Raw genomic sequence first — 14900 nt, 5'->3', positions numbered from 1 at the left:
CTCTGTTAGTGTCCTTTCAGCCCCTTTTTCATAGGTAGGTCAAATTATGTTAAAAGGGGAGTCTTGTAAAGAACAAACGCAAGATACTGGATTTATTTATTTTAAAGCTATGGTATCATACTGGGTCCTTCTGAACTCTAGGCCCTGGCTATAGCACAGTCTCTGGTAGCAGGGACAATCTCCCCCTCTTCCTCTCTCTGTCTCCCTCTGTGCATCTCTCTTTCTCTGGCTCCCAGCTGCACCTGCTGTGTTGTGTTGTGTGAGTTTGCATTTCGCCCATGATTCTTTGGTTCACTGTTTCAGTAACTTGTGCCAATTTTCTTTATTTTTGTATTTATTTTTAAAAAGCAGGGTGTCCCACTTATACCCCACTCTCACACAACCCCCCCCCCCCCCCCCCTTCTATTCTCACCGCACCCTATCAGATTGCCACCATATAAATTCCCCTTGATCACAGGACTTAAACTCAGTTACTGCTTATAGGGTTGAAGTCTTTTTCCTTTTGTCTCTGCAATATCTAGATTCACTTAATTAGTGATTTAACTGGATTAATCTAACTGTGAATCTAATCTAACTGTGAATCATCATAAATAACTGACCTTGACTCAAAAGAATATGTCCTGGGAGGAATGAAAGCCAGGAGATACTGCAGCTCTCCAGGAACTAAGATTCCCCAAGGAATAGTTTTATATTCAGATCTCAATGGGGTCTTTTTGAATGTAGTAATTAACATGATTATTCCTATATAATGAAAAAAAAAAACTTATCTTCTAACAAAAATAATGTATAGAAAATCTATTATGCCAAATAAGTGGATTATTGATTTATTTATTTATTGTACTGTTTTTTGTACATCTACAGGTCTGTCTGTATTCAGCCCTCTGCCCTTAGGCTAACTACACATTTGTGCAGTATAATTTTGTTTTACATCGAAAGCTAGGTGATTTGTGTGTATTTGTTAAAACAAATAAATGTCACGGCTTCCTCTGCATTTAGATAAGGTTTTCATGGTGGCTGTTTGTGTGCTCCAGTGCAAAATTTGCTCCCTTTTTCCAACTCCCAATACACCAGCTAGCTTCTGAAAAACATTTTGACTGATTTTGAACAAAGCCAAAACAAACCCAAGAAAAGCAACCAACATACAAATATGCCTATGCTGTGTCTGAATGTAAACGTGTATTAGTTCGATAGCCGATTTCAGAAAACAGGGAGTGGATTTTGCTCTGAGAATTGCTTTGTTGGTTTTGGTTTGTTTGGTTCTGGGACATGGCAATGGGAATGGAGATTTCCTGTCCTGGCAGTGAGACCTGGGTGTACGAGTGTGTATTTGTCTGTTTTTGACATTATCCTTCTGCTCTCTGTCCTCCAGCCAAGGCCACCAGCCTGTTCAGTAAGCACACCAAGTCCCTGGTGTGGGGGATGCAGACACGTGCAGTGCAGGGCATGCTGGATTTCGACTACATCTGCTCCCGGGAGGAGCCCTCAGTCGCTGCCTTGGTCTACCCCTTCACGTTAGTCCCTGTTTTCTGCACTGCATTGGATTGTATTCTCATAGTTAACGCAAGCATCAAAAACATGTAGTATATTCTACTACTATCAAAGATTGATTCATACCAGTGATGTCCAATCAATAGGATTCACACTTGCCATAACCTTGAGTCACTCAGGAACCCTGTGTTGCTTAGTAGTTTTTATACTTTTTAAGGATTTACAAGCTTTAGGCCCTTCTCAATAATCCATCTCCCAGTTGTTGGCCATTTCATCTTGATTTGCAGGGAGATGCATCCGGAGCTGAAATCATATGAAATGCTTTTAATGTGGAGCTTAATCTGTGCAAAGCTGCCAAACTGCAGCTAATAAAACCTGAACTGGGTGAAGGTGTGATACAGCAAGGCTGCTTGTTGCCCTGTACACTCACTATACATGCATGTGATCCATATGGTTCTGCATTGTCGCTTCCTCTAAGACTTCTGTTACAATTTTATTAGCAAATGTCCTTAGACAGGGCAGTGTACAGGTGTCACATAATATACACATTTTGCAGCATACAATTTGAGTAGGTGGAGGGGCAGGGTAAATACAATAGAAGGCCTAATTGAGTTAAATTAAGCTAAAATAAAGCAAATGAATGAAGATTGAGTTTAAAATAGTGCTATTTATAACTCAGAAATACAAGTTTCTAAGGAGTATTTCAGTAGAAGCACAAATGATGTAAGAGTGTGGTGTGCAGCAGGGAGGGAGCTGGCTGTCTAACCGCTGTGGGTGCTGTGTGTGTTTCAGGGGTGACCACAAACAGAAGTTCTACTGGGGCCACAAGGAGATCTTGATCCCCGTGTATAAGAACATGAGTGATGCCATGAAGAAGCACCCCGAGGTGGACGTGCTCATCAGCTTCGCCTCCCTGCGCTCCGCCTTTGACAGCACCATGGAGACCATGCAGTACCCACAGGTGGGAAGCCAGGGGGTCAGAGGTCAGGTGTGCCATGCAGAGTCGTGTGCTGCTGACCCAATCCATATTTCACTTGGACTAGTGTTCAAGCCACACGTGACAGAAATTCTTTAAACTATATATTATATTATATATAAAATATATATATAGGACTTTAGGTGTCCCATTACATGAGTATTGATTATTGGCCATTATCGCCCCTCAGATCCACACCATTGCCATTATTGCTGAGGGCATCCCTGAGGCCCAGACCAGGAAGATCATCAAAACCGCAGATGAGAAGGGCGTCACCATCATCGGGCCAGCCACGGTGAGGAGTTTTGCCAACACATTCCCTCACTGCTGTTAGTCCTAAATATGCAGCTCTGAGACTGAGAGTAGAGTAAGGGGGATACGTACTGTTTAGAGGTGGTATTGCAGTCTCCATTTTCTCTTTGCACCATACAGAAAGTGGTTCTCTTGGGTGATTGTTCCTGTTTGGCCAGGCTACCCTACCCACTACAGCTTCTACATCATGTACAGTGTTTTATGGCCAGGCTTCATGTGGTTTTATTCCCCTCTTGCTTCTGCTGTCAGGAAAGTGACTGGGTAGTTAGCAGAGCTAGCATAGAGAGTAGTAGTGGTGCAGAGAGGAGGAGGGGGTCAGCTCTCCTAATTGGTGGGGGGTTCTTTGTCTGTGGCAGGTTGGTGGGATCAAGCCTGGCTGCTTTAAGATCGGGAACACAGGTGGCATGTTGGACAACATCCTGGCATCTAAGCTGTACCGGCCGGGCAGTGTGGCCTATGTGTCACGCTCAGGGGGTATGTCCAACGAGCTCAACAACATCATCTCGCGCACCACGGATGGGGTCTTCGAGGGCGTGGCCATCGGGGGAGACAGGTACGGGGTTGGCCTCAAGCATGCAACCACAAGCCGTTTAAAAGCCCACAGTGACTTACATGGGGGAGCACAGAATAGATGGTTCTCCTTCGCTCTGATTCCTGGGTTGCTTCTGTTCCTGTGCCTGAACAGATAATCAACTCCTTACAAATGCGCTATAGACCCTGCCGAAGAGTCCATCTTGAATGTGGAATGGTACCCCAGTTTTTAGTCCATTTAGTCCCTTTTACTCAATTATCTGTGCAGATGCTGAATATCTTGGTAATCTAAGGAGTGGCGAGAAGGAGAAATAAAATTGTGGTCTCCCCTAGTCCACAGTCTACAGATTTTAACTTTCTGATACTATCATATTGATCTGCTGCAATCTCTGGAACTCCCAGTCTAAGCCTGTAACTGCCTGTTAAACTGAATTGCATTTAACAATTTGTAATTGTACTCCTCAGAAGATGCATTAAAATGTAATATTTCATTTAGATTATTGGAAGGCAAGTACAGTATTAAAAAGTATTGTATGTAACTCAAAATGTACCCTGGTATTCATGTATATTAAATATAGCCCTGCTAATACTTTAGCTAAAGGCTTGTTGAATAACACCTGTTCAGAGGTATCTGCTTAGACATAAACTGTGGTGAGTCTGGTTTAACCCTGTGTCTGCTGCAGGTACCCAGGCTCCACCTTCATGGACCATGTGCTGAGATACCAGGACACGCCAGGAGTCAAGATGATCGTGATGTTGGGAGAGGTGAGGCCCCCCTGGTGCACAAAATTGCTGTGTTGCGCCTGTCCTTTGTGTAGCTGGAGAGGTGTAAGTGCTAAATGTACTCGTGAATTTGTGACTAAACTCCTTTTCAGTAGTTAGTCCCCGCTACACGTCCTGGTTGCATTCCTGAAAAGTGAAACTTATAAGGAAAATAAAAATAAATCTATCTATATTTCTCACAGGAGTGCAGGTTAAATGTGTTCCTGAGTTATACAATTTGTTATTAATTTTGCTTTGCTGGACTTCATCTACTAGACTGTATAAAGCATAAAGAAAGAAACACTTGCCCAAGGTGGATGGAGAGATGGTTTAAGGTGGTGGAGGGCAGTAAAGCAGTTACTGGAAGGAAGGGGAAGGTGGGGAGTCGGTTGTGGTATCACCCTTTGCCTCAGACTGCTGTGGTTGCTTGTGTTGCAGAAGGTGCTTGTGGTTGACGCAACAAACATCCAATTTTACTTTGCCTTCCCTGTAGCAAAATGCACAAATGTATAGCAGGTAAAGTGTATTAACTCCATAGCAAAAAAAATAAAGTGAGGGGAGGATATGAAGTCAATTTATTTGAATGTTTTTATTTAAAAAAAGTTTTGTTGTGGTGATCAGTGCCTTAAAAAGCAACACACAACTCAATATAATTAAGGAGGGAGTTCCATTCACTGGAAGCATGATAACTAAAATATTTTCTGTGTGTTGTCCTTTTGTGGTGGAGATCGGCGGTGCAGAGGAGTATAAGATCTGCCAGGGCATCAAAGAGGGCAGGATCACCAAGCCGGTGGTGTGTTGGTGCATTGGGACCTGTGCCACTATGTTCTCCTCAGAGGTGAGTAAGGAGCTGTACACCATGCTTACTGACTCCCGCTCTTTGCTTTGCTTGTTTGTTTTGGTTAACTGTTTTTTTTTTTTTTTTTTTTTTTGCCTTTTTTCAAAACCAAATTGCTCTCAAGGCCACGATAGCATTAGGGACCTAAGTGCAGAAAGTTACCTAGTGCATACGTTGTCTTTTGTGGAGTTTGGTTTAACACAAAAAGGACATTACTCTAACTAACTGAAGCAAATAAAGTATGAGATACGGCATCTACAGAAGTGCAGGATTCAAATGCAGTATTCTTGATTGACTGTCAGGTTGTAGAGGTGAACATTCATCAGAAGATCGAAGTTCTGTAATGGGCAATGTAGAAAAATCGAAATGCTTTTAATATCGGTTTGCAAATCCATTTTAGAAAATCAATGTAAAAAGGGCATGAATGCTGCTGCTCCTTGAAGTGTTTAAATCAATACATACTGTTAATTTAAAGTTTAGGAAGAGTCATTTTAAGATTAATGAAGATGTAAAGTTAGAAGATACACAATGATGTACATTATTTTGTCATTTCTAGGCGGGATGGATTGAACTGAAAACTCCCCTTTGTGGAAACAAATTTCCTCTTGAATTTACATCTAGCATCTACTATATAGCTTGTACAGTGTCTGTATTATGTGTGTGTCTGTCTTCATGCGTGTATTTTTGTGGGCTGCCTGATGAGGGAGTACAGTGCAGTCTGTGGTGCAGGCTTTCAGTGTGACCACTCTTAACAGCGCTGTGTTTTGGCCACAGGTCCAGTTTGGCCACGCAGGCGCCTGTGCTAACCAGGCCAGCGAGACAGCTGTGGCCAAGAACCAGGCCCTGAGGGAGGCTGGAGCCATCGTCCCACGGAGCTTCGACGAGCTGGGGGATGCCATAAAGTTAGTCACATGGCTGTCCCGGTCCCCCCTCCCTGAAACCCCACCCCCTCACTGTGGACTTGCTGATCTGCACAAACTGTTAATGAACACTCGGTTGCACACATACATATATCCTTTCCAAATACCGTTACTTTCTCATCGGTTCACAAATGAGATCGTCTAGGTCTGGGTGATATAATTGGCTGTAATACCCTTCTTTCCAATTTCCAAACTATTTGTTACTCAACCTCCCTGCAGGGGTCAGAGGTTTAGAGACACCCATAGAGAATAAGAGCAATCCATTACTTAGTATATAGCATTAATCAACTCGTGCACATACAATACCTGTTTTTTATTGTTTGAGTATTTTACATTTTCAAAATGTTAATATGATTTAAAAAAAAAAATGAAATCAATTTCTAAAATAGTTAAAATACTAAATCATATTCAAAACGGATTAATGCTATATATATCGCACAAGCAAATGCAAAGCAGTCTGACAATTGTGGAACATGATGAGAGGTCATTGCACTGAACAGTTGTGGTTAGGCCGGTAATGTAAAATACTGTTTATTTGGTTAAAGTATTTTACATTTCTTAAAATAAAACAATTCCAATTTTAATACTTGTGATTAAAATCATTTAAAATATCAATTCTTAAAATCACTTAAAATTTTTAAAATCTTGTGATTTTTAACAAAACTAAAACAATTAACTTTAAAATAAACGTGCTCAAATCAAATAAACAAAACGTGATAAAAGCAAAAACTGCACACCAACAAAAAAGTCAAATACATTGAAAATAACAGAAAATGCATTAGACAAAATAAAGAAACAATTAAAAGGAAAAAATAAAAAACAAACAAAAAAAGTCTAATGCATTTTAAATTAAACCCAAAAACGGTCAATGTATTTGACAACAAAATATAACAAAACTCTACCAAAACCCTAAACAATGTGATTTAAAAACAACTAAATCTTTAAAAACAATTAAGATTCGTTATTTAAAATCTTCTTTTAAAAACAATCATTCATAAAATCTTTAAAAGATCTTGGACTCGGGCTCCAGCAGGGGGAACTAACCGTCCCCGGAGGTGGGTCCCATCATGGGATCCTGAGCTCCCCCAGATCTTGTATGCGCCAGTTCTTAAAGGCTTCCTCCTTGCCCCTCTGATGGACCTCCAGATTGACGTAGTCTTTCACAAACACCATGCCCCTCCGCGCGATGACGATCGGGTCCAGCTCCTGCTTATTAAACAAACAGATGTTCCGTCCCTCCCACAGTGCCTGCTTCACTGCGCAGACGACACGCCACCAGCACCTCAAGGTAGATGTAGAGATTCCCTTGGCTGGACCGTATAGGATCTGCTGGGCGGTCGCCCGCGCAGGAACGGCGAACCTGTGGAGGAACGGAGAAAACAGGAGCCAGACCCTGTGGGCGGAGGGGCACTCACTAAAGATGTGAGCCTCCGTCTCCTTCCCCAAGCAACCCTTATAGGGGCAGGTGTCATAAGGAGCTATGCCCCTTCTGTGCATGAACACTCGGGTGGGGAGACACCGACTCACAGCCATCCAGGAGACATCTTTCTGCGTGTTCGTGAGGCAAACGTGCGTAGCGTTAGCCCAGATAAACCGGCAGGTTTCGGGAGGGAAATCTTCTATCCGGCTGGTCTCCTGGGCAGATCTCATCTGACTACAGATGGTCTTGTAATCCCAGGAGGCCAGCACGACTTTATGGAGGCCTACTTCGAGCGCAAAGGCTCGGAGCGCCCTGTAGAACGGCGGGGGATCCCACGAGTGCGGCCTGGTGTTGTCCATGGCGCAGAGGCCGAATGGTCTCAGGCTGCTGGCAAAATAAAAGCGGTTCATGAAACTCACTTTCTTGCCAGCAGCCTGGATGTTCTTAACCACATAGGCCAGCCCCTGCGCCTTTATCAGCCGCACAACGTCCGGGACCCCCCTGCCTCCATCCAGGGTACCCTTCACCATCTGCACTCTTTTCAGCCTCTCCATTTTGCTCCCCCAGACAAACCGAAATATAATTCGGGTCACTAGTTTTGCGATAACCTTGTCTGGGGGGAAGATCATTCCTACGTAGAGGAGTATCGGGAAGAGGATGGCCTTTACGACCAGCACCTTACCAGCCATCGTCAAGGTCCTTGTGCTCCAGCCGTGGATCTTTAGGCCGGTAATGTAATTAAAAAAAAAAAACACTAACTGGTATGTCGGTTCTGCGTCCATTGCAGGACAGTGTATGATGACCTGGTTGCCAGTGGTGTCATCGTTCCCGCCCAGGAGGTACCCCCACCAACCGTGCCAATGGATTACTCGTGGGCAAGGGTATGTATGTCAGCTGTTGGCATCTACTTCACATAGAGAAGTGCAGTTACAATTACCCTATTACTATATACATCATAAATGTAACCGATATGGGTTAGAATAAATGCAAATCCACCCAGATTTTTCCAGACCCTTCTACTTGGAAATTATTTGTTGATTCGAACAACATATTTGTTACAGATCTCTGAATTCTGTGGGTGTTCAGAGTGCTACAGCATCCATGTTGTTATCATCAGCCTCTTGCATCCATGTCCCACAAAACTGTAAGACCAGATATAGAAATGTGGATGTGTGCCTGCTCCATTTTGTGCCTGGTGGTTTTTATCGCAGCTGGACCTCTGTATGTAGGCTTATTTAAACATGCTTTATGTCAGTGGTCCCAAACCTTTTTTAGCATGAGTGACTTTGTGTAAGGATCTCTGCCCGCGATCTCCGGGGGGTATTTCGTCCTTTGTCCCGGGGGTGGGGGGGTGAGTGGCCGGAACATTCTTCCGGGTTCGGGGGCAGCTGCTGTTTTCCTTGTATTTTCGAAATAGTTTGGTCGAGCCCCTCTGAAAGGTCACGCGATCGACTAGTAGATCGTGATCAACGGGTTGGTGACCACTGCTTTATGTTCTCTATGAATATAGAGTCCACACAGAACTGACCTGGTTCTCTATCTGAATCGTTTTAAAAGGAGGAAATGCCTTTTTCAGATTTTATTAGTAAAAGAAAATGGTAAAATTAAACCAGCCCGTCAAAGCAAGCAGGCAGCTCCCTTCCTCTGATCTCTGTGACCCCGTCCCACAGGAGCTGGGCCTGATCCGCAAGCCGGCCTCCTTCATGACCAGCATCTGTGATGAGAGAGGCCAGGAGCTGATCTACGCAGGCATGCCCATCACAGAGGTGTTCAAAGAGGAGATGGGCCTGGGCGGAGTGCTGGGACTGCTGTGGTTCCAGAGGAGGTCAGTGCGGCCTGGGGCCACCATTGGAGAACTGAAGTCATGGATTTTAAACTCTGCATCAACTATAGTATTCTTATCCGTCTACTGATTTGTCCACCTGTCACTGATTTTATCATGGTGAAACTGTATCTGTGAACCACTTCTCCATGTAATCGGGGACTGAGAGGATCGTGTATTTATTCAATTTTGCTTGAGATTTATAGGTTGATAATTTAAATAAGGTAACATAAAGTGGGTATATATCATGTATCAAATATTTATTCACCCTAGAAAGAATTTAAAGGTGTGAAACTTGCATACCTAGGACTGAGTAATCTAGACATTTCAAAGTAAATTTTTCAGCAGTCTGGCCAGTGATGGCTAGCCTTGTTCCAGGACAGCCTCAATCTTCTAGTTTTGTTTTCTGTCGGTCTAAATTAGTGGTTAATCAGTGGTTAATTATTTCAATTAAGGAATTGAAATCTGTGATGGAACAAAATCTAGCAGGACACTGGGTCTGTGATGTAAGAAAACACTGAAGGCATGACTCTCCAGGACCGGGGTTGGCCAGGGTAGTGCTGTGGCCCAGTGAGTGTGAGTAGCTATGAGGGAGGTGCTTTGTGTCTGGGCCTCCTGTGCTGATTTTGAGACCTCCCCCACCCCCTATAGGTTGCCACGGTACGCCTGCCAGTTCATCGAGATGTGCCTGATGGTGACGGCTGACCACGGCCCTGCGGTGTCCGGCGCCCACAACACCATCGTCTGTGCCCGCGCTGGCAAGGACCTCATCTCTAGCCTCACCTCCGGCCTGCTCACCATTGTAAGTGTCCTCTGAGACGGTCGGACACTCGGCACGTTCAGTGTAGTGTAGAGTGATTTCAAATCACAATCTCAGACATGCTGCTGAGCACCTGATACACACAACCTCACCAGCAGAGCAACAAACTTGCTACCCCAATGGGTGGGGGATGATTCAGAGGGTTGGTGTTGCTGTCACATGCACCACGTGACACTGTTCTTCCCCCTCCAAACTCCACAACAACCTCAGCGAATGAGTGGCATCAAATGCATTTTGGATATAAAACGTTTACAAATGATGTGAGAAAATGGGAACCACTTGGCCCAACTAGTTAATTCTGTTGCATGCTAACTCCAGTTATTTCATCCAGCTGGATATGCATCTCTGGGCCTGTGTGTTGGAGTGTGCACATGGTTGTGTGCCTGATGGTGTCTATGTTAATGCTGCAGGGCGACCGGTTCGGAGGCGCACTGGACGCAGCGGCCCGGCAGTTTAGTAAAGCCTTCGACAGTGGACTAATGCCCATGGAGTTCGTCAACAAGATGAAGAAGGAAGGCAAACTCATCATGGGCATCGGACACAGGGTCAAATCGGTAAAGAGGCCCCTCTCTGCATACTCCAGATCACTGGCTTTCAACCTTTTTAACCAGACAACACACCTGTGTGTGTGTGCGTTGTATATAGTGACTCATCGTAAAATAGTGTGTTCTCTTGGGTAAGTAATCTTTCTATTTTTTTTATATTTCAGATCAACAACCCTGACATGAGGGTGCAGATCCTGAAGGACTTTGTGAAGCAGCACTTTCCTGCTACCCAACTGCTGGACTATGCTCTGGATGTGGAGAAGATCACCACTTCCAAGGCAAGTATTACTTAGAGCTCCTGAGTAGCACATTGGGTAAAGGCCACCATACTATGTATAGGATGCCTCCTATAGCCTGGATACAGCTGGTCTCCGACCCCAGCCGTGCTTTAGCCAGGAGTCCCCAGGGGGCCATGCTCCATTGTACCACCAGGGCAAGATGGGTACTCCTTGCATCAAACATGCCTGTCAACTGAAACTGCCTGCAGGATCAGATTGTTAGCAGTTCCAGCTTCATCAAATCCTATGGCTAGTGTGAAGGCCAGGGAATGTGGGGGCATTCTGGCCTTATAGTGCGATAAATAGCAGATAGCTTTGACAACTTGTATTTCTGAGGGCTTTGTGTTCTTCAGCTAAAGAAACTATGGAGTGCTATGTGTGCTTGATGTGGAGCAGCAAAGCTTTTAACCTGGAGAATCAGCCTGGCAAGCTTGGACACAAAGCATTTGAATAGTCTTGCAACTCATCTGTGTCCTTCTGGAGAGTTCAATGTTTTTCATGGTCTTCCAAACTGACAATTTCTTTGGCCATTTTGAAAAGCTCCATCTTGCCTGCTTTTCTTTCATCCACCACTCTGTGTAAAAGCTGTATTTCACCAGGCTGGATTGCTCACCATGGCATCTTTCTCTTCCAGAAGCCTAACCTGATCCTGAATGTAGACGGCTTCATTGGGGTGGCATTTGTGGATCTGCTAAGGACTTGCGGTGGCTTCACACGGTAAGAGGAAACTGACTCCTAGACATATTTGCAGGCCCCCTGTATTTGACCGTACATGCAGCATAGCTTAAGCCATGAACTGTATTAATAACTATCATAATACACATGGACTTATCGTAAATCAAATTTGGTTACCCACAAGACCTTTATGGCCCTCCAGGATATGAGTTTGAAATCCCTAAGTTGAAGCAATTGCGCTGTTTTAGTGCACAGACTGTGCGAGTGATGTCTGACTCTGTGCTGTGCGTTTCAGGGAGGAGGCTGACGAGTACGTGGAGATCGGCGCTCTGAACGGGATCTTCGTGCTGGGACGGAGCATGGGCTTCATTGGTGAGTCACTGACCTCCCAGCCCCCCCCACCCCGGACACCTGTCTCTGCACCGCACTGAGCAATCCTGATTGGTGCTGATGGGGGAGGCATGGGAGTGTACAGAACTCTCTAAATTGACAATGCCAACAAACGGGACTTTTTACCAATTTAGTCTGGTAGCTGGTCAATTTACTTATTAAAACTCGCAAGAAAAGTGTACTACTTGCTTCAGGGATTCAGATTGAAAATGTGCAGAATTTGTAGTATCTGTGCATCCCTGTCTTAAGATACTAATTATACAAGGCAAAACAATCCTAGCAACCTGTTAATTGTATGTGTTTTTTCTTATTTGTATATTTATCGTGATGGTGTGGTATTTGTGAAACTCCCCCATTGGTTAAATTAGTTTTCAATTCAGTAACGCAAGTGTCTGGAATTGAAGCCATAGGATGTAGGCAGCAATATGAATGCTTAGTATGGGAGTGTCTGATAGTGTCATCCCTACCTGGGCCTGTGGTGGGTTCCTGAAGGGAGCATCAGAGTTGATCTGAAACCAAGTACCAAATACAGAGATTTAAATGGTTAATTGTGTGAATAGTTCAAAGAAAGGTTCAATATACACTTGAGACCATGCCCCAAAAGACTAGGGGAGAGACAGGAACCTCTAACCCTGGTCCTGGAAAGCCCCAATACAGCAGGTTATCTAGGTCACCCTGAAATCAAATCAATGAATACATGATTTGCTTCTAATTCAACTAGCAGGTAGTGCTATGTAAAGATTATTTGAAAGAAATGCCTAAAACTTTATACACCTTAAGAACAGTGTTCCCTTAATTAAAAAAGGGACTTTCCCATATTGATCATTGAGTTTCAACCTATACAAAATACTGTTTTAAGGGTGACATCTAAATCCAACCAGTTTAGTGCTAAGAAACTGGGGATCTCTCCCTCTGCTCAGTATATAAGCATGTGATGTAAAATTTTTGCACTTCTGTACTGTACTGTAGTTTTTTTTTTTGTTTTTTTTTTACATTTGTGTGTAATGTAACAGTCAGAGTTCAGGCAGCAAGCTGGACAAGTCTTCAACCGGTTTAATCTCTGTTCATTAAAAGCAAGAAATACTGTTCAGTTGCCTTTTTAAGGGGATTTTTACCTTGCGATTCACGGGTCAGTCACAGTTTTGATTTGGTCTAGCCTAGAGTGCTACCTGTACTATCTGTTTGTAAAAGCAAGATCATAGGACTTGACTATATCCTCCTTTCCTCTCTCTCCTACTCAGGACACTACCTAGACCAGAAGAGGCTGAAGCAGGGCCTATACCGCCACCCTTGGGATGACATCTCCTATGTGCTTCCAGAGCACATGACCATGTAACCACAGCAGCTCAGGAGTGCCCCCTGGGGGAGGGGTGGGGACCACAGATTATATATCACATATATAATATAATCTCCACAAACTGCAAGTGATCCACGATCAGCTTGAGCTCATTCATAATTTAAGAAAACAAACACACAAGGCATCATCCCTCAAACAACAATGCAATTAAACCTATACACCCTAAACCTGCGGGTGTATGTTAAGAGAACCAAGCTTTTTGAAATCTCGAAGTATACGAGGTGCTCGTCACTGTGAAGATCTTTTTAGTGTTACCATCCAACATTCTGTGGTGCGATAGAGGAAGAAACCTCAAAACCATAATCGTCTGTATCACAGTGTCACTTCAATGGAGATCAATGGGATCATCTCATGCCTACCTGTAAAAATGTTGCCTATTTGTTCTTTCATCCACCAATAATTTATATTCTACTACTACTAGAGCCAACTACTAGGGTAAGGAATGCTTGTTTCCCCCTTTACGGTCTCCAGCTCTTTAAATCAAAGCATGCAGTTGTGGGTGACTCCTAGTGCAATAAATTCTGCCACTCTCTAACCTAGGCAATAGTTTGATATCACTGAGGGCAGGGGAGGGAGGGTTATGCTAGTTAAATAACAAATGAATGTAAATGCTGATCGGCTGTGTGGGTCTTCCATCAGATGCATGATCAGAGGAAGGATACAAATAAAATGCACTATTGACAAGAGTTAGGTTGCTTTCTTCAGGGTGGGGCAGCACAGTGAAGCACTTCAATGCCGTGATTGGGAATGCATTGCGTGAATACTGAGATGATCTTAGGAAGAATCCATTGCTAATTGGTGAGTGTTTTCCCCACCAGCCTGCCAAGTGAAACAGACCAGAACATTGAGTCTTAATGAGACAATGGTGAGGAACATGAAAACTAGTCTGCATTCCCCTCCCCTCCGCCCCCCTACACACACACTTGGCGTTACTGTAGGCTAGTTTGAAATGTGTGTGTTTAACTCTGTAACTGTGGTATTTTAAGAGGGACCCTTTCTTGTAAAACATCACATTCCGTGTTCAGCCGCTTGTTAAGATTGTCTGTGAAGTCGATTGAATCACCGGTCCCGTGAAAACTCATCCGCCTGCTGTTTTTCTATTTTTATTATTTTATTTTGTTTTACTTGGTTTTATTTGATGTGAAATAAATGTGCTATATTATTATTGTTATACTATTATTATTATTATTATTATTATTATTGTTATTAATATAATCTCCAAAAAATCTCCCCATAATATTGTAGTTTCAATTTAAAATAAAGACATCCTCTTAGTTAAGTGTTTCTGTGTGGTGGTAATTTATTTGGTCCTATGTCTGTTACTCCCTAGCTGCGAGAAAACAACAAGGTTTTTGGTACAACCAGCTGCTTGATTAGATAATTGATGAAATGATCATGAAAAAACACGGGGGTACACCTACACCTGCAACAGTGTTCTTCAGCCTCGGGTACTGGAGATTCCTCGACCAACATGGTTTCCTAGGGCTCGTCTTCAATCAGTGCCTAAACTGTTTTAAACTAAAGTTCAGGCGGAAGACATCTACCGCACCCCCCCCCCACACACACACACACACACACATACACGATCTCACTCCCAACTCCTGCCTTACCAAGTGTAAGTATCTGGCAACAAACTCACTTTCCCAGCATTCATTGCTTTGCATCCCTCCTCTACCCCATTCCACCTGGGTGGGGGGAGTTCCGATGGTCTCGCCTGGCCAGGTCATTGCTCCCCCAGTCAAGGGAGGCCACTGTACTTTAGGTTT

General features: G+C 43.7%; 1 protein-coding gene across 3 annotated transcripts in view; it reads left to right on the top strand.

The window, feature by feature from the left end:
* The window catches only part of LOC136739955 (ATP-citrate synthase), a 53942-nt gene extending 39529 nt beyond the window's left edge, over positions 1-14413 (top strand). For all 3 annotated transcript variants that reach the window (XM_066698402.1, XM_066698401.1, XM_066698400.1), the window contains 15 exons: positions 1370-1511; positions 2281-2449; positions 2655-2759; positions 3133-3329; positions 3991-4072; positions 4797-4907; positions 5682-5809; positions 8035-8128; positions 8918-9072; positions 9721-9871; positions 10300-10443; positions 10599-10712; positions 11347-11429; positions 11683-11759; positions 13019-14413. In XM_066698402.1, the coding sequence (XP_066554499.1) occupies positions 1370-1511; positions 2281-2449; positions 2655-2759; positions 3133-3329; positions 3991-4072; positions 4797-4907; positions 5682-5809; positions 8035-8128; positions 8918-9072; positions 9721-9871; positions 10300-10443; positions 10599-10712; positions 11347-11429; positions 11683-11759; positions 13019-13113 (1847 nt within the window). In that variant the 3' untranslated portion in view covers positions 13114-14413. The remainder of the gene's footprint in view (positions 1-1369; positions 1512-2280; positions 2450-2654; positions 2760-3132; positions 3330-3990; positions 4073-4796; positions 4908-5681; positions 5810-8034; positions 8129-8917; positions 9073-9720; positions 9872-10299; positions 10444-10598; positions 10713-11346; positions 11430-11682; positions 11760-13018) is intronic.
* Positions 14414-14900: the final 487 nt, after the last annotated feature.

The sequence above is a fragment of the Amia ocellicauda genome, chromosome 3, assembly GCF_036373705.1.
Source record: "Amia ocellicauda isolate fAmiCal2 chromosome 3, fAmiCal2.hap1, whole genome shotgun sequence".
Classification (NCBI taxonomy): Eukaryota; Metazoa; Chordata; class Actinopteri; order Amiiformes; family Amiidae; genus Amia; species Amia ocellicauda.
Note: the sequence above shows the minus strand (reverse complement) of the source record. Positions and strands in the feature narration are given on the sequence as shown.